At 37.6% G+C, this 23,904-nt stretch overlaps 1 protein-coding gene and 1 long non-coding RNA gene across 2 annotated transcripts; both read left to right on the forward strand.

Moving 5' to 3' along the window:
- The first annotated feature begins 201 nt into the window (after nucleotides 1-201).
- LOC117792570 (salivary glue protein Sgs-5) lies at nucleotides 202-912 on the forward strand. Its single transcript, XM_034632764.1, has 3 exons — nucleotides 202-403; nucleotides 465-653; nucleotides 710-912. Exons 1-3 carry the CDS (start codon nucleotides 202-204, stop codon nucleotides 745-747), a joined length of 429 nt encoding a protein of 142 aa, XP_034488655.1. The 3' UTR covers nucleotides 748-912.
- Nucleotides 913-1,929: 1,017 nt separating this feature from the next.
- Nucleotides 1,930-2,287, forward strand: LOC117792057. Its single transcript, XR_004618141.1, has 2 exons — nucleotides 1,930-2,141; nucleotides 2,206-2,287. It is a non-coding gene; the product is annotated as an uncharacterized LOC117792057 (long non-coding RNA).
- Nucleotides 2,288-23,904: the final 21,617 nt, after the last annotated feature.

The following is a 23,904-nucleotide window of genomic DNA, read 5'->3' on the forward strand; positions in this document are numbered from 1 at the left end:
CCGGTTCAACAGGGTTTGTTGAAGAGCCCGCAGATCCCTAAATCGATTCCATCCTCTTTGTTTGTGGACTTAAATTTATAAATAGATATGCCATGTTTGCTTAAAACAAACTGTATAAATAATTAACTCATTTCAAAACCCTATAAAAAGACCCAAACTTGAAGTACTTACAACATAATTGTTTCACCTACCACTGGCAACATGTTCCGCATAATTTTCCTGGGAGCTGCTCTATTAGTGGTAGAAGTGAAGGCAAATCTACAGATTTTACCAGAACCGACTACGTGCAATATCTATGAGAGAAATCTGGTTTGGGTCTTGGAGGACTGCATCTGTCGTCCTATACAAAACCCTTGCCTTATGGAACAGGAAAACTCTTTACGTTTGTCTTCGAGAAAAACACGTTAGTTCAATTAAAAAGTTTTCAATTTGTAGTTTTCATAATTTTCGATATTGTCTTTCAGCTCTTGTGCCCGTATCTGAAGAGCTCTGTAAGCACTTCATTCCCAAAAAGTGTTTAATCGGTTTACCCGTGATTGCCCAGTTCCCGAAACCTCCAAAATGCGGATGTAAGGGCAAGCCAGGCACAATTACCGAAAAAAAGTTCAAGAACGTCTGCGAAATGAAGAAATATTCAGCAAAATATAAAGAGGGTACGTGAAGAGTTCACTCAAACCCAATAAATAATATAAATATTCCTTTCTTTCAGCCTATACCTCCTACAAATTCACCCTGGGCACTCGTTAAGATCCGGAATACTTTTGTTACAGATTTGTTTAATTAATTATCATCTTGTGCTTTTGAAAATCAAACTTTATGCATAATATTTTGTTATCGAAACTAATATTTCGAAAATCATGTTCACAATACTGAGCAACCAATAAATAGAAAGTGATACTTTAGTACCTAAAACTTGGTTACATATTTATTTTCTTGTATTAAACATTATATTAGTGAGAATAAAGAAGGTACGCAAATTTTCTATTGATAATTAATAAATACTGTAACAATATTGAGTTGTTATACGAGTGTGGTTAAAACTTTTATATATACTGTTTTAATATACATATTTCCAAAAACTGAAAGAATTATGACACTTTTTAAGTTGTGTCAATGTGTGGGGTCTAATATACTGAAATCTTTGGCTAAGAAATCTGCCGACTCATGTCCGCGAATATAATAAAATCTTCAGCTCTTCTTATTTTATTTTGCTTAAAAGACCTTAACTGACCCAAAGGCTTATTTACTTAATTACTTATTACTTGCACATAATATTTACATATTTGTATGTACATCTGTATAAATATGGAAAAGTTCAGTTTATTCTGAATATAGCTATTTTTGTCACCGAAATTTTTCCGCCAAGTGTCAAGGTTGAGATCCAGAAATACTGTAAGACAAGTGACGCATCTACAGTTGTCACCTTTTTGTTTATTTGCTTTTAAAAATAGCAATATTTTGTATACAGATGGCTAACAACCATAAGTATGGCTAGACATAATTTAAGCGACAAAATTTTAGAACTATATATTTAATATTTAAATTAAACTAATAAAAAGGTCGCTGGTCCGAAAATGTCAGAGATGTCTCGTATATACTTATGAAAACACGAAACTAGGTTGCTTTAGCAACATTTTTTTTATAAAAATTATATGTATGTTTTATGCAATAAACAAAAATATTTAAATTGTATTTTAGGGCTGCTTTTTATATAATTTAAAAATAAAACAAAACAAATATTTTGTATCCAATCTTCTCGGGACGCGGGCTATGCCCTTGACTTATGACTTGTTATTGGTAAACAAAACACTTTTATTAAAAAAATCTGCAATGCAACTGCTCAAACAATTGCGATATCAGGGCTTTTCACCTATAAAAAGCCTCATAGTTGCTGTAGAGTCATTCAGTTCCAATACGTGGATCGCAATGTTCAACTTGAAGTTCTTAATTCTGGTCGCAGTCATCCTGTGCTCTGCTCAGGAATGCATGGTCTCCGGTAACCCGGTGGCTGTTGCAGATTCAGCCGTTATCAGTCCTGAAGGCGGTTGTTCTTGTTGCAGGTGTTGCGGCTGTGGCGGTGCCAGTGGCTGTTGTCGTTGCAGTGGCTGAGAGTTTATTATTTGGGCTAAGCGAAATTGACGGTAATCCACTTATAATTAAAATTACAAATCAAATATAATATTTAAAAATTTCCATTCATTACAGCACTAAGATATGGATCCGACTTGCGGAGTTATTGATTTAAAATTTGTGAATTTGTTGTCATTAAAATGTTGTTAAATTTGAACACTGTGTGTTTTCATTGTGTACTTCCATTTATTTCCCCTTTCATAACTTTGGCATTACTTTGTGCGCTCAATTGTAAAGCAATGAACGCTACAATGCACAGGCAATCATTTTCATTGCATTGATCATTTTTTTATTCGGATTCATTCATTCGTTGGCAAAGTAATCTCTTTGCTCTACGCTTTACAAGTCTGATACGCTTTCTTGACTTCACAGCCACAATCGGAGACAAAGGCAAAAGTAATCATATCCTGCACCTTGCTCATTGCGTCGCCTCAGCTGCTGGCATTTCCTTTGAATACCCTGTTAGCTACCAGTGATTGGGTATATGTGTGGGAGATGAAATGAAAGTGAGAGGGTTTTTAATTATTGCTACTTTATTTTTTATAATCATGTATAAATTAAGCTGTAAAATATTCAGAGTTCCGACAGAGTATCTGATTGTCAAGTTTCCTTAAAAGTTTACCTGTTTAGTTTCATTTCGTGATCTTGTAGATTTTTTAACCTATTTCTTTTAAGTATGTCGCATCGCACACTTGAATTGACTCACTTGAGGGCATATTCTTAAGGCCGCAGGACATGCGACATCTCGTAATAACCTTAAAAGCCTTATCGAGTCATTTAGTATAAAAACAAGCAATTAAAATGATGAATATGCAATAAATGTGTATATATATACATTAAAAAGAAAAGGACAATTCACAGTCTCTACCCCCGTTGGTGCCACACGTCCATCCATACATTTTATATGCTAATGAGAAGCACCATTTTATCTAAAAAGCCAAAAAAAATGCGGACACACATTTGCCTAATGAAAATAGCGCCATTAAAATGAGAAAAACAACTTTAGATACCGAAATTCGACACACGCCGAGTTTTGTCAATTAAAATGCTACTCGTAAGAGCATAAGGTCCTGTCGACCACGTTTTGTGTCCTGCGTCCCGCTGTCTCTGAATTTGTACAAATATAGCTAGAAAGAAGCCATGGCCAAGGGTTATACATATGTATAGGTAAGTTGCATTTGTGTGTGCCAACGATCGTCTAGCAAATTAGAGATTAACACGCATGTGTCATCCTTTTTGGTTAACCCTCTGGTTCAACGACCGTCTTTGGGCAATAAAAGATACTCCTGGTTCCAAATTTGAACAGAGTGCCAAAGTCGCGGCCAGTTTTATAAATTAACGAATTAGAGCAATTTGATGCAACTATAAAACTGTCAGGCACACTTAAAACCACAGAAAGCGTTCCGAAAATGTTTAGAAATGTTGCCGGCGTGTGCTATAAAACTCAGGTAGATAAATCGAGGGGTTACCCCCGACTGACCAGACAGACACTCGTCTCTGACAGTCTGTGTGTTCAATAAGCTGTGACGATTGCAGTTGCATGCAGCACCGGACAGCACGTTAGAAGTGCAGTCAGTTAGTCAGTTAGTCAGCCAGTCAGTCGGTTAGTTTGAGTGGATTCGTGCAGGACCCATGTCATATCCAGAAAAGGTAGGCAGTAGGAAGATACATGGCTGGGTGTGTCGCACTCATATTTCTGTTGCATCTCGTAATGCCAACATATTAATTAGGCTGCCCACGAGCCTATGCGCCTGTCAGTCGATGTTGTTGTTGTTGTTGTTGTTGTTGCAGCCGCCCCGCTGTCAGCTGGGGTCAACTTCGGTCAACAGTTTAATTATATTGCAGGCGCCGTGCTTCAATTATATTGTATAATTGCGTTTCGCATTTTTTACTTTTAATACCCATTGTTTGTTAAGCAGGTGGGTATATTTGTTTAATATATTTGGCTTCTTCTTTGCTGACTTAATAGACAAATCAAACTGTTTGAGTGTAGATGCTATATGTCCTTTTTCTTACAGAGTGCTGGGCAGCTGAAAAAGTAGATGTAAGTATGATATTATTTTAACAATACCAATAAAAAAAAACATGTTTTTATATTAAGATTTTGTTCTCAAAACTAAGAATTTTTGTCTAAAAAATGCGTTGAGAACATAAAATTCTTAAATTAAGAAAACACATCTTGGTTTTAAGAACATTTCAAATAATACCAAGTTATTATTTTAAGAATAAATGTTCTTGAAATTAAAATCAAAAAATAAAAATATTGAAATGGATTTTTAAATTTATAATTTTTTTTTTTTTTTTTTTTGATTATATAGATTTTATTTTGTCTTTGTAATTTTATAAATGTTATTTTAATTCGTTAGGAGTGGGATTCGAAAAATTAGTGATATGGTCATAAAATGTTCTTATTTAAAGAACAAAATATTTAAGATGAAAGTTCTTGATTTTAGAAGTTGGTCTTTTTTTTCAGTGTAACAGCAGGGTAGTTCCTTGTCTAGCACACCCTACCATATCCTACTGTTTGTTTGTTTTATGCTCGTATTTGTTTCTCGAATTACTCAAGTCCCCAACTCTGCTTAATTTGATAATTGCAATTACGTATGCAGTCAGGCAGTTGAGCACATTATCATAGACCCTTTGTTTGTCTAGTTGATGGGTTAATTGGCATTTAATTTGTTAATTGCAAATTACTATATTATGTGCTAGTTCATTCGTACATAGGAAATACATGCTTAGCATAATCATCAATATTTGTTTACCTATTCTTTTTAAACATTCAAATTAAGTATGGAACTATTGTATTCCGCGCAATTACTTAAGGTTTAGTTTATTTCATAATTATAATTTAGAGATGTATTAATTATGCTGCCATATTACGTATACACACATTTATTTGACAGCATTTCAATTGTCGTAATCCCAGTAACGAATTAGCATCGTTGCGGGGAAAATACTCCTTGGCAAAGACAAATAAATATGTTGAGTGGGAAATGAGTGAAATGAAATTGATTGATGAGGCAGCTGAAGAGTAGAGCGAGTTCTTGTATCTAACACTTTGACAGATTGCTGAAAGTCGGATAAGTGAGTTGGTGGGTTTACAGCCAAATCCAACAGCAGGCAAAGTGTCAAAATAATAAAGCCAGCATTAACGTCAACAATGCCAACAACATTATCATTTTCATCCACATCCTCATCGAAAATAGAGAATGGAAATGTTTGTGCACTCACGAGTCAAATGTTGTGACAAAAAGGGGTGCGGCAAGGGGATGTGGATGTGGATGATTTCGAGGCCTATACACGAAATGAGATACAAATGTAGCCGCAGCATGTAAATGCTTGAAAATTGCTCTATCTGTGGCTTATTGACATTAATGTAACAATTGTCACTGGATTTATTAAGGCCCGATTATTCGAAAAGGGGTGCAGCATCGAAATTGCCAGCACTCTCTGTTTATCTTCATGGCACGAGCAGTTGTGTGTGTGTGTGTGTTATCAATCATTTGATTGATATTAATGAGCTAAAATTTGCATTATTTTATGATGAGCACACGCAGACAGAGATACAGTGTTCCCCGAGGTTGTGTGTTATTTATGTACTGCTTTTAGATTTGCAAAATGTTTGCATATATTTCAGGGGTAATTAATTCCATGCGACACGATTTCGCATTATCTTCAGTAATTTTGACTTATATCAAGTCAATTGGCATTGCCAATGAATAATCCAGTGACATTTCATACCATTGATGGTTCATACAATGGTATAAATTTAACTCATTTCAATGGTATACATTTAACTCATTCAATTTAATTGTTAAAATTATTGGAATTCAAACACAACTAAAATTTCTTAAAATATTATGTTTGTTTGTACATATGTTAAGCAGTGACACGAATTTACAAATCAAATCTGAAATGTGATGATAATTAATTTTTAAAGTGTTCTTTCTTTTAACATATTATTTTTCAGTGTTAAAAATATACATTGGCAAAAATGTGTAAATTTTTTTTTCTAATTAAGCATACTTTTTAAGGGAATTTAAGGGAGTTTCCTTAATTATTTATTAAATTTGTTTTAATCATATAATCGGATTCGATACAAGTTGTTTAATCCAATTGCGAATTCAATATTCGTACTTTTTATACGTGTAATTTCAAATTATAACGAATTTGTCGACGTTTTATGCATACAAAAAACTCAAATATCAAAGAGGGAAAATCAGCACGACAAGAAGATCAACAATAAACCCACAAGAATACAAATTACCAGGACACAAGATACACCGCCATACACAGACAACCAACAGAAATGAATGCACACACACACACGCACACACACACACACAAACAGAATGTCGCACACACAGCCATATAAATGTACAGTTTGTGGCGCATATAAAAACGGAAAGCAAATTTGAATTTTTAAATTAGTTTTTGTTAACTTTTGCTGCTGTCGCTGTTGTTGCTGTTGTTGTTGTTGTTGTTGTTGTTACCATAGCCTGGAAATGTTTAACGACTCGTAAGGAAATTGCAAAGTAAAATGTCTTCAGGAATTTCCACATTTTTATGCAGGAAGCAGAAGCAGAAGCAGCAAATGTAATAAAAAGCAAGCAAAGCGAAGGCTATGCAAAACCTCAGCAACAGCAACAGCAACAACAACAATAACAACAGCTAAAGAAACCACAAGATGGCGGTGAGTGGGTGGTTGGTGGGGTGGTTAGACTGTTGGCTCGGTGGATTTGCTCACTTGGGTGGTTTGCCTGCCACAAAATGGCGAATTAAATTTGAAATTGCTAGAAAGAGATGGCAATGAAGATGTTGAAAGTGCAAGAGAGAAAAGGCAATCTGAGAAGGAAAGAAATGTCACGACAAGTTGTGGAAAAAGTTGTGCCTGGCTTTTCCTTGCATTCCCTTCCCTTCCCTTCCCTTTCGATCCCTTTCCTTGCCTTACTTAGCTTTGCTTTGCATTTGTTGTGTAAAATATGGAAAAATATCATCTTTGCCAGATAATATGCGGCAAGGTGTGCGACAGTTGCCTCTTATGCATACCAAATATGTGGCAATAGCAGCAGGATGATGAGACGTGCATCTTCATTTCACCCTTAACACATGTCCATACCTAATTCCATTCCTATTCGCATAATCACATGAAAAGCGAATCAAAGTTTATTTGTTTTGTCAGTTATCATACGCGCTGTCCTTCTTATCAAGATGACACAGTGAATAAATTGATATACCTTTTAAGAATATTTGTCGTAGAACATTTTAATTTTAAAATAGAACAGCTTGAATCAATAATAAAATCAATTTGCTTTTTTTTTTTTTTTAATCCTTACCTATTTTTTGAAGAATTTTTAGCTATCAACTTATTTTTGCAACGAAAATTTGCAGTCTTAAGTTTGAATATTTTCTTTTTCAGTGTATATTCGTTGATTTTTAATAATTTGCCAAAACACCTATTTAGTTAACAGACCAAAAACCTGCCTTTGAAATACAAAACCTAGATTTAAACACGTTAAATTTAATATATAATGAGTTCCAAATGTATACAAATACTTATAGGGATATTTGCTTTATTCTACACATCACAACTCGAACTGTTTACATTTTACTTTTTAGGCTAGAGGCGAGAAATGGTCACAAGTACTTAGCCAAATCAGAGCAAATAAATGTAAATTGTGGCCAATAAGCTCAAAGAAAACACACATATTGTGTATAAGAATAACATACAAACGGCACAAAGCAAAATGTCATATCGGAGATGGGACGAGGGCGTGGCCAGGGGGCGAGCACACAGCAATGGGAAATGAAAGCAACAGAAACTTTGTGCAATTTATTTTGCCAAGTAAAATTACTTGTCGCTCCTGGCAAAGAATTGGAACTGACGCATAGGACCTCACATATACACATACGAATATATATATATATATATGTATGGGTTTGTGTGTGAGTTGTGTGTGTGCACACAAATTAGACAACAAACGCTGAGACGACAGCAACGAAGAACTCAAAGTGAGCCATGTCACGGAAAAAAAATATTAAAATTAGCATTAACATTTTTCGTTTGTTGTCGCTGTTGCATGTTGCACGTTGCACAGTGCGAAATGTTGCAATCGAAAATTTGCTGACGAGGGCACCCTACAAAAGATAAAAGGCAGGTCCAGAGTCATCCTCAGTAGCAGCAGATGGAACAGTAGATCCTCGCTGTGAGGATAACTTTTTGATGCTTTATTATACCCGTTACTTAAAAAATATTGTGTTCGTTGGATTGTATGTAACAGGGGGAAGGGGGCGTGGCAGACCCCCAAAAATATATATATTCTTGATCAAGATCAACAGCCAAGTCGATTGAGCAATGTGCGTCTGTCTGTCTGTCCGTCTGTATGTCCGTCGGTCAGTCCGTCAGAGTCCATAAGAGCTAGAGACTTCAAACTTGGTAAGTAGGTTCCTGGATACCGTACGCAGATCAAGTTTGCTTTTATTTTTTTAGATCGGACCTCTATTTCATATAGCTGCCATAGGAATTATAGATCGAAAATTAAGTTTTAGTAAAAAAAACTTCTTGGTTTATGGAGATATCTTAACCAAACTAATAGAATATGCATCTGGGCTGGTATTATACATTCTTGCCAAATTTGGTTCAAATCGGACCACTATATCATATAGCTACCATAGACACGCTCAGTCGAAAATCAAGTTTTAGTATGAAAAATTTTTTTGTTTTTTAAGATATCTTAACCAAACTGATAGAATATGCATTTAGTGTGGTGTTGTACAACCTGATCAAATTTGGCTCAGATCGGTTTCCTGTTTCATATAGCTGCCATAGGAACAATCGTTAGAAAATCCACTTTTAGTACAGAGTAACTGGGCACAGGGTATGCTACTGTCGAGCATGCCCGACCGCAGATACCCACTTGTTTTTTTTTCTATTTTACATTTTGTTTTGAGCATCATCCAGGATTTGTCGTTTCTTTTGCTTGTTTTGTTTTTGTTCAAGTTGCTGGGTTTATTTCGCTTTGATTTCAGTTTCAGTTTGTGGGACGGACAAACTGTCTGAATATTGTGGTTGTCGACTATGGATTCCTCCCTCCTCTTATGCCAGTCAATTTCGTCATATTCCACTTGATAAAAAGTCTGATTGGTTCTCGTGCTCAGCATCATTTGCATATTTATGATTTTATTTTGACTTGAGTTTCAGTTTCAGTTTCAGAAATCAGAATTCAGAATTCAGCCAAAGGAGCTGCTTATCTCGGAATATGATTTTTCTTTGAAAGTTTTTAATCAAAAATGCTGAGCTGCTGCTCTACATACAAATGTGCAAGGTTAAAACTAATTAATTCTATCATTCTGTCAGCTTGATTTTTCATTTGGAGCTGGCACAGATTCGTCGTCCTCCACGGCTCCGACAGCTTGACAAATGAATGTGGATGTCAAACAGCTCTGATAACTTGCCAGCAATGGCGTCCCGGCTTAAAACAAATGGCGTAGCCAATTTTGAGGTGTGGCCTAGCCGGGCCAGAACAGGACAGGCCAGATGGCAGCCGGAATGTGGGGAGGGCTCCACAGCAAAAGTACAAACTAATTTCCATGCTCGGCACGCGCACAAATACATGGAAAATCATTAGGGTGTCGGGTGGTTGAATTGTCCATGCCGTATTACAGTAATTAAATGGCAAACGCAAACTTAATTGGAGCGACCGTGTCACTGCCTCATCTTGTGTGTGTGTGTGTGCGAGTGAGCTGGCAATAAAATAAAAAAGAATTCCTAATAAAACTTAACTTGAATGTCAGCCATTTTGCAAGCGTTGCACACTGCGTGCCTATTTATTTAACAAATTAGCATAATTGTTCACAAAATAAAATTCAACTTAAGTACAAATGATGGCCAGCAAGTTGTCCCACCGTCTGACTAACTGTCCGACTGTTCGACTGTCCGACTGTCTCACCAGATAGCTGTTAATTAACATGTGGGTGCAGGACGCATCCCGCAGTGCAAATTAGTTTGTACGCCATTCTAATTGCGGAATTGCGTGTCAGTCTGCTATGAAAAGCACGCCATGTAACTGTTGTCGTTGTTGTTGCCTGGAAAATATATGAAAATTGTTTTGACTTTAGATAAGCGACAACGAGGAAGAGTCAAACGAGCTGGGCCCGTCTCGGTCTCCACCTCGGTCTCCTTCTCGGACAATGTATGTGCCGTGATAGACGCGACGGCGCTAAGCGAAAGGACAATAAATTTTATGACTTTCAGTTGAAGACAGCCACCCACTTGGCAACTCGGATCCTGGCACTTAAAAGCCACTTGCTAGCTTTAATTACTTTGTATTTTATAAGTGAACGAAAACTAAACAGCTGTTTTAGTGTCTGCACCAGCTTGATATGATCTGAATCTTTGTTTACGCCCATCCAACATTTCACCTATCATCATATATATATACCCTTTGAGCCGCTCAATAACTGACTGATTGACTGATTGACTGTCTGACTCGCCACGATTACAAAGGACGCGTCGTCTGCTGCTGCGAACAGCTTTTGTGTTTGTCCATCTGAGATAAGCTCTGTTGCCAGTTTGTTGAAAACACGCAATGACAACTTAGCCCAACTCCAGCTACCTAACATCCATATGAACTTGTCTTCGTGCTGTTATTTCCTTGTGCGATTTTGAGTGCCACTCGGACTCATATGCGATACTCGTACATGGGTACTCGTACATCCATGGGTATACAAGCAATTTTGAGCAGCAACAATGACAAGTGAGTGCCATCATCGGAGACATCAACCGAGTTCAGGGTGTGTCCTCGACTCTTTTTTCTCTTTTTTTTTTTTTAGTTGGCACTTTTCATTGTTTAAAGTGTTGGCCGGCACACAATTCTTATTGTTGTGACTACAAAAGCGTTTATGTTGCGCTTCTTATCGTGGCAAGCAATTTAACAAATGGCTAATATTATTGAGTCCGATAATAGCAACAAGCACATAGTTTGGATTATCGAAATCGCAACTTTCCAAATTGCAATTTGTAAGCTATAAGTAGCAATTGAGGGTAAGAAATAATAAAATGAAAATAGATGAAGCCGAAATAATCTTTAAAAGCTTAAAAAACAAGAGAAATGAGAAAAATCAAACTTTTAAAAGGATAAAAATCAAAATACAACTAAATAAATTAGTTGTAATAATATAATTGATAAACTTTGTATCATAAAGGCAACTGAACGTTAAGGATTCTCTTAGGAGACTCATATTCCTTGTCGTTTATTGAATGCTAGGAATAGTTACAAATATTTTCAGATACATGTTGAATAAACAAATGCTTTTCTGGTGGTTTCGAAGCAGTTATTTGAAATGTTTATATAATTATTAAATATGTAGACAATTAATTATATTACACCTATTTCTATTTACAATCAATAAACTTAATTTGCAAATTAAAATGTAACTGGAGCATAAATCGTTGTCCTACAAATGAATTCCCTTTGTGATTTAGCACAGACGCAAACCATGCAGAGCTTTTCCCTACTAAGCTTTTGCACCTCCGCCTCACGTGCCCGAAAAAAAAATAGAAACAATCACAACTTAACACACACACTCAAGCAAAAGCCTACACATACTCATTATTAACACACAGATTCGATTGGGGGGTGTGTGCAATGCACAACAATGCGTGAACACACATTATGCTGGTCTATGAGTACGTCTGTGTGTGTGCGTGTGTTGTGTGTATGCACGTTTGGAATGCGTGAGAGCTGCCTGTGATTGCTGTGCGCCTGTTTGAAAATCTACCACAAAAGAATGTGTGCCAGTGTATGACACGTCTAGATGCGTCAGTGTGCGAAAATACATATGCAAACACACACACACACACACACACACAGGCAGAAGACAGCGGCAAGTCAGACGTGCGAACGTATCAGGCAGCGTACAAGGACAAAGGGCGTGCAAGCAAGCAGTGAGATGACCTTGAGTTAAGGCATTAGCTACTCAGAGGAGAGACGACTGCAACAACCCTTAATCCGGCAATGTAACGACGTAGTAATTATTGGCATCGCTGCTCGTTATGGTTGCCTGTTACTCTAAGGTTGCTTGTAGTTACGACGTAACTGTTAACCGGTTTTGGGCCACGCCAGCTGCACTGTTCTCGCTCGATAGCGTTATCGTTATGTAACGTGGCCATGCCCATGTGATGTCAGTGTTAACGTCAAACCCAGCCCCCCGACCTATAAACCCAGCTGGAAAACGGGCGGGCTGTCGGTCGCTTGGCCTTTACTCCGCCCCGTTGAGCACGCCCAGCGCCCGGGCAGCTGGTGGTGACATGCGCAGTGTGAGCCTGCCAGCATCAGCGCCTGCTGCCTGTGCTGTTCGCCTGGTAATCCTTGGGCGGGCGTTACCTTAAGAAGGGTTAAATCGTTGATGGACACGTGTCTATTTGAAAGCGTCGCACCCACAGAGCGCCCGTGTTGCTGCTGCTGCTGCTGCTGCTGTTATGCAGAGGTTTTTGCCCGGGTTCTTGTGTTAAATCGCAAAGAACCAGTCCGGACCACTCATGCCGGTGCTGAGCGGTAGCCGCCCATGGTAGCGTTACACCCAATGCCCGTACTCGCCGAAATTGTTCATTATTGGATCTGGTCGCAGCAAAGGTTGCGTGTGACCCACCCACTGGGCGGGCAGAGTCGCGACTCGCGGTCCTTCTGTCTGCGAGTCAGCTGTCAGCGTGCAGAGGCGTCGTTCTAAAAACCACAAAAAACCACACAGAATATCTCAATGTGCCACTGTCGACAGCACCGTCACTGTTCAAAAACCCACCCCTAAGTGAGTAGCGGTATCAAGTGAACACACCCCTCGCATTCAAACACACATACGAGTACAGTTAGACTTTCGCTTTTTTAGAATTTGTCGTTATACACGTACACGTACACGTACTCGTACTCGTATACGGTTCAGTTGTGATGATGACGCGCATTGGAATGCGATTTGTCCGCTTCTTAACGATCCTGTGCGCCTGGCTGAAAACTTCAAGCGGAATTTCCTTTCGTTTGACTGTGAACATTGAGTGGCAATGAACGCACTCGTAGTTCAAGTGCTTGCCCTAACTGTACTCTTGAGCATAATATTCAATAATTTGATAAGTGTATATGTCTACCTTAACAAAGTTATGCGCACTGTTAAAGACTCTTTGTTCAAGTACAAGTTTCGTTTATAAGAAGCTTTCCTTTATAAGACAACCTACAACTTAGCCCAGAAGCATCCCCTACACAGACTAGTGCAGAGATTATTTTAAAGCGCTATTAATATATAAAATGTATTGCATTCCAACAATCCAAGCGGATTAGCTGGTACGCTCACAAGAGTATGCTATGAAAAGAGAATCAAATAAATAAGTTGTTGTCCTCGCCTGCTCGAAGGTCTGAAAGATATCTGCTAGATGTCGCCAGATTCACGATGAGGAGCAATTTTCATTGTTGCGTGTACTTTATGGTGAGAAGGACAATCCGATAGATGTCGCTAAATTCATGGTGTGGAGTAGCTTTCGTTCCTAGAACAGCACTTGGCTTGAAACCAGGGAAAAAAAGCGATTATCGACTGATACCAAAATAAATAGTTTCCAAGAAAAAATTCAATATAATAACCGTTTAATGATTGACTATATTATTGACATTACCTCGCAATTCTGCGCATCTGGTAGAAACCGCAAACGTTTTTTTTTTTGGTTTGGTTAAACTATGCTGACTTACTGAAATGGATAATCGCATAAAAGTATGCTACAACAAATATTCAAGAAACAGTCTAAGTCCTTGTTCATTTCCATAAAGATATGTAGCAGAAAGCAAGCTACAAATTAGCTTAGCACATGAGAGTATGCTACGAAAATAATACAAATTGTGGACTCTAAGTCTACGCAAGCGCTTAAAAGTATGCAACAAAACCAACCCAAGTCTTAATAAGCAAGTAAAAGTATGCTACAATAAATATAATATTTGATAAAGTGAAGCAAAATGTTCGGTGAGCGCGTGAAAGTATGCAACAATAAATATAACATGACATGAAATGACTAGCTAGACGGATACAAAAGTATGGTATGTTAATAATACAGAATACTATTGTCCATCTTAAATTCTAGGTAAGCTTCAAGAATGACCCATAGATGTCGTGATATGTCACAATTGGTTTGAAACTTGAATAATAAACTTTGTGCAATTATCGATTTACATAACGATTGTGAATCAACTGAGCACCAGAACATATCGAATACCAGTGGTAATTTTGTGACCGCCTATTTTCAAAATAATATTTCAATTGATTATCTTATTTACGAAACTTAATAAAATAGCATAAACTTTTGTTTGTGTGAGTATTTTACTAATAAGCAGCAATACTGAAACTAATCTCTATTAGCAAATCTTTAACACCTCAGTTGAATAGAATTTGTGTTCAATGCTTTTCAATAAAATAGAAAGCAATTTCTTTATGTTAAGGTTACAACGACTTAACATTCAACAAGCAGACTGACAAATAGTCTAATTAACCACCAGAGTGATGAGTTTCGACTGTCAAAGATGTATGCGACTAATTTCAACGTCCGCCACAAACTACACAAAACAAGAGGAAGAACGATATATAGAAGAAGATGGGGAAATATACAGTGATATTATGTCGAAATGTCAAAGTGAAAGACCATTAATTGCCAAGTCAAAGTAAGTTGAAGTCCCAAATCGGCTCTCAGCACTGGCTCTTAGCAGCTGGCAGAGTTGACTCCTAAGAAAGAATAAAGCGTACGACACACAGCATTGCGCTCATTTTCAATTTCCGCGGCGGCATTTTTCAATACAAATTCCTTGGAGAACTCTCGACGACATACACACTTCGGGGCTTGTCTTAAATTCTAATTAGTTGGATACTTCATTAACCGCAGCCGACAATCAACAAATGAGTAATTAGCTTGCAGCTCTTCTCGCTATTCTTGTCATCATCGTGTGCAGTTAATATTTCATAATTGAGCAATTTATATTCGCATCTTTGACAGGATCAAAGATAATGCCGACACTCAAACACGGCATGCAAATTTTATGCCCCGTTTGTTGACGCACAGCGCTGTGATAGTTCCTGGTGGGTCTCTTGTGTGTGTGTGTGTGTGGTGTGTGTGGCGCCTGAATCCGATCCAGAAATTTGCTTGTCTGCTAGGTTGTGGTAATGTCTGGCTTAATGGGAAAATGTAAGATATAATATATTTGGATGGGATACACTTAAAATAGGAATTCACTTTGTTTTCAATACCTTTTATTAAAATAATTTGAACATTTTTTTTTCAATAAATTAAAAACAATATAAATAAAATAAAAAAAAAAATAAATAAAAAAATATAAATAAAAAAATAAATAATAAAAAAATATTTATAAATTAAAATTAAAGTTAAATTAATGATAATTCTTCCTTATTTAGTCAAAAGTATTTAAATCAAATTAAAAAAATTTTAAGTCTTTGAAAATTCAACTTTTTATAAAATTATATCGTTGCGGTACCTGGTCCTAAATAAAAAGAAATGCAATAATTAGTTTGAGATTAGATTTTAAATTTCTATAAGTATTTCATCAAAGAATTAAGACTTTATTTGATGATATAATATGATATTCTTATTTACTCCTGAATTAAAAACAACTGATTCCACAGTCATTAAGATTATATAAAATGAAATGCAATAAAGTTATGTTTTTAACACTAATGTATTCCCTAAATAATCATGTTATTTTCGAGCACTTTTCTCGCCCTTAATAAGAAATTAAAAGTTGTTTAGTTGAAGGAAAAAGTGTTCATTGCACCATCATCACTTGCATAAAATACAACAACTTCCGGCTGTAGAGCACAATATGGAACTATATGTGAACAGGCAACACATATATAACATATCTTCATAGGGAATAGCTCTCAGTCTGTGCTTGACACCCGCTGCCCCTTTGCTACCTGTCTGTCTGTCTGTTGCATGCCTCGCCTGCAACGCAAACATCTTGCGCTGAATGACAGCAATAAAATCTAAATTACACAATCAAAGTGACATTAGAAATGTCATTTGGTGGCCCAGGAGCAGGCGGTTGAATATCTGTTTGCTTGTTTGTTTGCCTGTCTGTTGACAATGCCAAAACATAGGCCGAGTTGTTGTTGTTGTTTGTTGAAGTGACTGCAGCCCTAAAAACTCATCATAAATTTCATTTGATTGTCGAGCAATGTCAAGAATCTCAAGTGGAAATTTATGGTACAGGGTCGTGAGGAGTGTGGATCGCGGATTGTGCAGCTATCAATAGCAATAGACGAGGCGGTCAACGAGGCGTGTGAGTGATTTGTTGGGGGAAGAAAGGGAGAATGGGAAATGTCGAAGTTGCGCCATTTTACGTTTGTGATAAATTAATTAAAATTAGACAATAACTACAACGGGAAGCGCACTAATTAGCTGGAGACGATCGACAGCAGTCCCAGTCTCAGTCCCAGTTTCATCTGTGCCTCAATTGTCAGCAGAAACTTGTACAAAATGTCAGCGCAACAAATTTCAATTAGTTCACGCTTCACTTATTAGGCGGCAGAGGAGCACTCATAAAAAGAAAGTGCCGCCCCGACGTGCCACCAGCCAGATGCCCAATCCGAAGACGAATCCCATTCCGATTCCGATTCCCATGTCTCTCAGTCTGCTGCCTCCTTTGCCAATGAGCCGCAGCATGAGCGATGTCAGTTGGGACTCCAAGTGGAAGCAGCGGCGACATAATTAATTTGTACAACATTTTGTTGTAAATGTTGATTGTGATTTTAATTAGGCACGGGGTCGTGTATTAAGCGGCCACCCAAAGCACTTTACGAGTTAGTGCAGCCTTCGGGAATTGCCAGCTAGCTTGCAGATACAAATGTATCTTTGCGATTGCACTAAGATGCATCTGAAGTTAAAGGTTTACCATTTGATGGCAGTTCAAGTGGAATGTCGCACTATTTTCGGTTGCTCAGAGTCGCAGCTCCGATTACATGTTTTCTGTCATAGATTAGCCGCGGCACAGCCCACTTTCCATCCCATTTCAACTCACAGAACTCACTCCCCTTCAATCTGACTGTAGTTCGAGGCGTTTCACTTGCGGTAGCGCACATAATTTCACACTCCCTTCCAAGATACTTGCCACTGTTGAGCATCTGTTGATTTTGTGGCAGCCTGCTCTGTGAGTAGGGAGACCGCCCTCAACTGTAAATGTATCTTTGTATCTTTGTGTCTGTGGCTAAACTGCATATTACTTATGCCACGATGATTTAGTGTGACGCGTGACAGATTTACAAGTTGCATTTACTGCATTAATTTATCATAAATATATTTAAGAGCTGTCCAATTTGCTGGCTCAGATTATTCTACATAAATTTATGAGGAATTTCTGTTCAATAATAGATATTTCAATCAACCGGATATAGCAGTACTTTCATTACTTAGTATTTACTTTTGTCACCTCGTTGAATGCCAAATGCAGACAATTACCAGTGGCATGTTGCATGTGGCATGTGGCATGTTGGCATTTCCTGCCTCTCTAATTGAGTTCGTAAGACGCTGCCTCATTTCATTGGCAACATGCGAGCATCACAATATAAGATATTTTCGCATAATTATGGCGAGGTGTTGACACAAATATCGCTTGCAGGCCAACGAAAGCGAAACAAAAATAATTTGCCGAGCTAATTAGGATACAGTTGAATATAATGTTTTTATGACTTTTTAATGTATTTTTCTAAATTTTACATGAATTTTGTCACATTAATTTGGCCGACAACAAAGTTGCCATCGTATGCTTTATTTACTTGCCAAATTTCATTTTGTTTCGCATCATAAAATGCAATTTGACTGTCGGAAACGCCAACTGTGCTCTTGGCCATAAAATGTGCGAGATTCAAATCAGTATCTGAATCTGGATCAATTGCGTTATAAAACATAAATTCAGATGGTTGTTTGTCATAGCAAAACCCCCTCCCTCCAAAGAAAAAGACATTGATAACATTTCCGTTTGTGTTTCTGTTTCCCTTTCAGTCTGTCTCAGAGTTTGTTTCATTTTTATGTGCCATGAAATTAATTTACGATTACGACAATTTAAATTTTTAAAATGACACTAAAAATATGTTAACAACTTGGCTGCCGTCGCCGCATTGTCGCAACGAAAGTGTTAAAAAGTCTTTGCATCTTTGGAAGCAACCGCAAATGTGGCCTGGGATTTATGATGAGCTATTGTTGTTGTTGTTGTTGTTCTTGTTGCTGCTCTGTGGCATGACACATTGTTCCCGTTCCGTTGCCATTGCCAACGTTATTGAAGTGTTGACTTTATGTTTCATATTTTGTCTGAAGTCATTTAATTTCTATAAAAAGGCAGCATCCAACTTTCCTTTGGGGTTGCGAGGCTGCGGGGTTGCAAGGTTGCAAGGGGAAGCATCTTGTCATGTGACACTGACATTTATGCCACATTGGCGGCAACAACTCATTCACATTCACATTCACGGCCTATTGGCCGCCAAGTTGTTGAAGACAACAAACAACTTTATGAACTTATTAAAGGAAGTTGTTTCCCTTTATTGCCGAATAAAAGTGAACCATAAATTTGAGTGGCAATTGAAAGAGTCTCAGGTGATCAACAAGAAAGTCCACTTAGCTAGTGAATCGTATTGTTAATATTGATAGGGAGCGAAAAAGAGAGACAGAATAATGGAAGCCTGTAGTACAGTGCTACAAATGAAAGAAATTAAGTATATGGACAATAATTATTGATAAAAAACTCACATATTGCAAAATTTTCATCCAAAAACATTTTCAATTTACTTATTTAAATAATTTACACATGAATTAATTCGTTAGGATGAACATACTGACAGCATCTTTGATAAAATTCAGTTTTTCTTATTGTTTCACCCGTTTTTTTTTTAATTTGAGGTTATGTATTAAACAGTTTATTTGAAGAAATAACTTTTACAGCAAAATGTAGCTAATCAACATGCATAGAAAAAAATTTAATTTTGATAATAAAGTTTATTAATGAGCAAAGAAGTTTTAATATACATCATAAAAAGTGAAAGATAATTTTTGGATAATTACTCGATAGAAATCTACATTAATCCTCTTTCACATAAATCAACCGCTTTAAAATATTCCTTACCATTTCGTAGAATTTATATATAATTATTAATATAAGGTGCGGTCGCCGAATAATATTTTATCCTGAAATCAAATTTATTTCAAATCAAAATTTAAATTTACATTTAATTTAGACATTATAAAAATTTAATAAATTTTTAAACAGTGTGTTTAAGTAGCAATTATTATTGTATAAAAATATTGTGTAATAAAAAAGATGTGTTCAATATAATAATATATAATTTAATATGAAAAGTAACAAAATCCTATAATGTTGAAATTGTGAATTATAAAAAATGTTTTGACATTTTCGACATAGTAAATTCTCTGCTATGAAAGTCAAATGCACACTTTATTCCCCCTTTCATTTGAAATACCTTTTGGTCATTTCAGAAATCAGATATTTATGATTCATTTATTGTGGCAATTGGCAAAACCAACTATGCAATTTGATGGCTAATCATTAATGCCGAAACACTTGCAAAAACGTGTGAACTCATCCTGGAGCTGTGTCTGATTTGAAAATTATTTATTTATGGGCAAATGGACGCTCATATTGAGCAGAGCAGGCAGGGCCAAAGGCAATTCTACTTTATCTCGTTTAATATGCCAAATACACAAATAAACAAATCAAGTGATGGATCGACATCAGGTCAACACAACTGCGACTGCAATTGTAAGTCAGATGGCCAAGTTAGCAACTGATTAGGCAGTCAGCCGGGTAGCCAAACACACCAACTGCCAATTGCCAACTGCGGGTCAAATTCTTAAATCCTGCCAGGAAAATACAACAAGGCGACTTTTGTGCTTTTTTGTACATTGTTACGAGTACACAATATTTTTGAGGGCTTACAGTTGGTGTTGTTGTCGCTTCTATTATTGTTGTTGTTGTTGTTGGTGATGGAGGCAGTGACTCCTTTTGTTGCCGCATTGACTTTAAAATGTTCGTTTTTTAGCGCAGCGCCGCACTTTATTTTTATTTGCAACACTTTTTGTGGCGCCGCGCCGTTTCTCGTGGCATTCAACTGCTTTAGTAGAGGGAGGGGAAAACTGAAGGAAGCAAAACTGGAAAACATTCATAAAATATGCATTATGCAATCTAAGCTCGTGTGAGCATTGCTAAATATTTTATGCGCATGTATTGTGCAGCACACAGATACACACACACACACACACACACACACACTCGCATACTCGTGCAAAAGAAAAGCGATATTATTTATATTGGTAGTTTATGGCTTTGTTTTGTGCGTGTGTGTGTGTTTAATCATTAATTTCACAGTCAAATACAAATTAACAAATTTCTTTATGCCAAAAATATTCCACGCTTGAGCGAAGACAAATGGGCTGAGCTGCCGACTCAACCCCCAACCCCTGCCCCTTTTAATACCCTCCCTTTAGCCAAACAACAACTATTTGCCAAAGCCAAAAAGAAATGAAAGAAAATTATTAAATATGCTTTTAAATAACATGTGCCGTTTAACACATTGAGCAGCGTTGTTGTTGTTGTTGTTGTTGATTTCATTCAATTTTTAATGCGCTTGTTTGTTGCGCCCCACATAAATTTCAACTTAAATTGCGCGCGCAGTAAAAAATGTCCCACCAAAAAAGAAACTAACAGATGCAATCTCTCTCTCTCTCTTTCGCTATCACTATCGCTCTCCCTCTCGCTCTCTGTATGCCTACATGCGCCGCCTACTTAGCGCCGGCACAGTGGGTGGCTGTCTCTCTCTCTCTCTCGCTCTGTTGCTCTCTTTCTCACTCGCTTGCCAATTAGCAGTACTCGTATGTTGTGTGTGTGTGTGTTGGGGATCTGTGACTGTTTCGCCCAGTTTATTTTGATTTGCCTAAGCAGTCGGCTTCAAAATGAATTAATTTCAGATTTCGAAACGATTAAATTATGAGCAAAATGTTCTTGCTGTTTGCTCTTTGATCTGCTGCCAAATGTGCCCGAGTTGTTTGACGGACAGTTTCGATGTCTCTTATTTCTTTTTGTTCTTTTTGTTCACTTTGCTTTTCTTCTTTTCCATTCTGGCTTTGTGTGTACATCGTTTACGGCTTTTTAATGAGAATTATGTGCCTTTAATTTATGTCTCAATTTTGCGCATATTAAAATATTTATTTTGTGTTTTTTTTTTTATGTGTGCATGTACACAGAAAAAAATTTGTTTTTAAATCATGTTTAAAACACTTGATTAAGCATGATTTTTATAAGTATGAATTTAGGATAAAATGTCAATGACTCAGTATTATAAAGTCAAAATATTTGATTTAACTGAAAATAATCGTAGAGAACTTCGAAAATCAAAATATTAAATGAGAGCTAAATAAAAAACCCTGCTTTAATTATGAATTACGTTCTTGGTTACAGAAATTCAGAGATTACCGAATAATTTTATCGCGTTTGGGAATAGTTTTATCATAGAATCCAGAATTTTTTCTCTGTGTATGTGCTTACTTTGATGGCATTTCTCCTGTATATATTTTTTTGTTACAATGTCAGACATATTGCCTTTAATCCGACCACAATTAAAATTGCTTGCAATGAAACTTTGTTAGAAAATTGCTCAAATACAAATACATGTACACAATTATATAAATATGTTAGTGTGTGTGTAAAACTACAAATGCCACAAAACTTGTTATGCTCTTAATGTCCTGACAACAAGAGCTTTATTAGGAAAAGGCACTTGCTCAGTGCACAGCTGTCGACGCCCCAATCCCGCAATTTCCCCGTCCCCTTCTCCAGGATGCAGTGAGCAGAGCAGAGCAGAGCAGACTTAATATCTAAAGCAATTTACAGTTATGAAAATAAGAGACATATCCGCAAAACGACATGAACAGCAGCAACCACCACAACAACAAAAGGAACGAGGCGAGAAACTTCTGCTAACGAAGTAAGTACCCTGGAGGACACTTAAGCGTACGACCCCACAGATCCCCTCAGACCCCCTCAGATCCCCTCAGACCGCCTCAGACCCCCACCGACAGCCCCTTAGCAGCAAGATGGAACAACCTGGCCAGGCAGGCGGGAATAATGTCGCCAACATTTTTCGAAATTACACACAAATGGCCAAATAAAAGGTGCAAAACTCTGAAATAGTTGCATGCCAAGTCCATACACTGAGAGAACATTTACTCACTCACCAGCACACTCACACACACACTCACTCCCTCACTCACTTACTCACTCACTCTCCCTCTCTCTTTCTTGCTTGCGCTCTCTCGCAGTCAGAAAACGTAGTGAGTGTTTGCTTGAGTGAGTGAGAGCTGCTGGCGGCCATATTGAAATTAAACTCTCTCAACTGAGCGACGTTCATTGGCTGCCGAAGTGAACGACAAAGGAGGCGTGGTCAGTGACAGCAGCCTCTGAGTGAGTTTTAATGGGCAGAGAGCAAGTGAGAGAGCGTCTGCGCTGTGAGAGTGAGAGCGTGGGAGAGGTGTGGCAGAAAGGGAGAGGGGGAGGGGGGATACAGTGTGGCCAACGAAATGAGGGTTAAATCGCGTGCATAATTTAGCAGCTCATTTCGTTCATTTGAGTGCAATGCTCAGTCGATGTGCGCCCACAAGCTGCCTGTATATGTCTGTGTGTGTGTGTGTGTGTATCTGTGTGTGCGTGTGTGTGTGTGTGGGCGCTGGCGCAGTGGCAACGTGGCAAATATCTACTGTCGTTTACCGCTACAATGACAAGCATTTATGGCAATTAACACTTTAGCTGTTTATATGCTGCTTCCTCTGCTACGGCTATAACTGTTGTTGTTGTTGTTGTTGTTGCTGCTGCTGCTGCGACAGCGCAAAAAGCATTGCCTGTGGCTCTCGTTGTAGTTGTTGTTGTTGCTGCTTAAGTGTGTCAGCCATTAGCGCACCACCCACAAACAACAACAACAACAACAACAACAACAAAGCTGGCATTCATTTGCCTAAAATCTAATTGCATTTCATGCAAATCACGTCGTCTGGGCCACTTAGCGTCTCGTTTTTTTCATTTCATTTAATTTTTTTTGCCCTGCTCGTTTGCTCGCCATTTTGCCAGTTGGCCATGACCGTGTCCAGCACTTCCGTTTTTGTTTCCGTTTCCGATTCCGCTTGCGTTTTGCGTTTAGTGCAAATTCAATATCGTGCATAATTAATTTGCAATTAGCACGTTTCTGTTTTTGTTTTCATTTCACCAGCTTGGCGCATCTCATTCTACCTGCAAATTTTCTAATTACAAGCCGAAATAGTTTAGGGCAGTATGCTGCTCTCAATACGATGATGATGATGATGATTTGGACATGCTGCTCATAATGATGGCCATTGATGGCCGCTGGTCGTTTTTGGTCGACCGACACGTCGGCCGACGGCAATTCGTTGAACGTTTGAATTTTTCGCACGTACGCGGCCAGGTTCAGGACCAGGTCCAAATGCGTTGGCATATGAAATGAGCTGCAAATTGATGGAGGAATTAGCGCAGCATATTTAATTTGCCTGTAAAAGCCATGGCCAAGACCTCAGGCAACAGAGCACGATCCTCGGGCGTCACAGAATAGATATAAACACCTTTGGATGTGCGAAAGTTGGGAATTGTGGGTTGTAAAATAGCATAAATTAAAATAATAATAAATAAACGCTAAACCAACCAAAAATTAGCATTACATAATTTATAA

Source organism: Drosophila innubila (assembly GCF_004354385.1).
Source record: "Drosophila innubila isolate TH190305 chromosome 3R unlocalized genomic scaffold, UK_Dinn_1.0 2_E_3R, whole genome shotgun sequence".
NCBI lineage: Eukaryota > Metazoa > Arthropoda > Insecta > Diptera > Drosophilidae > Drosophila > Drosophila innubila.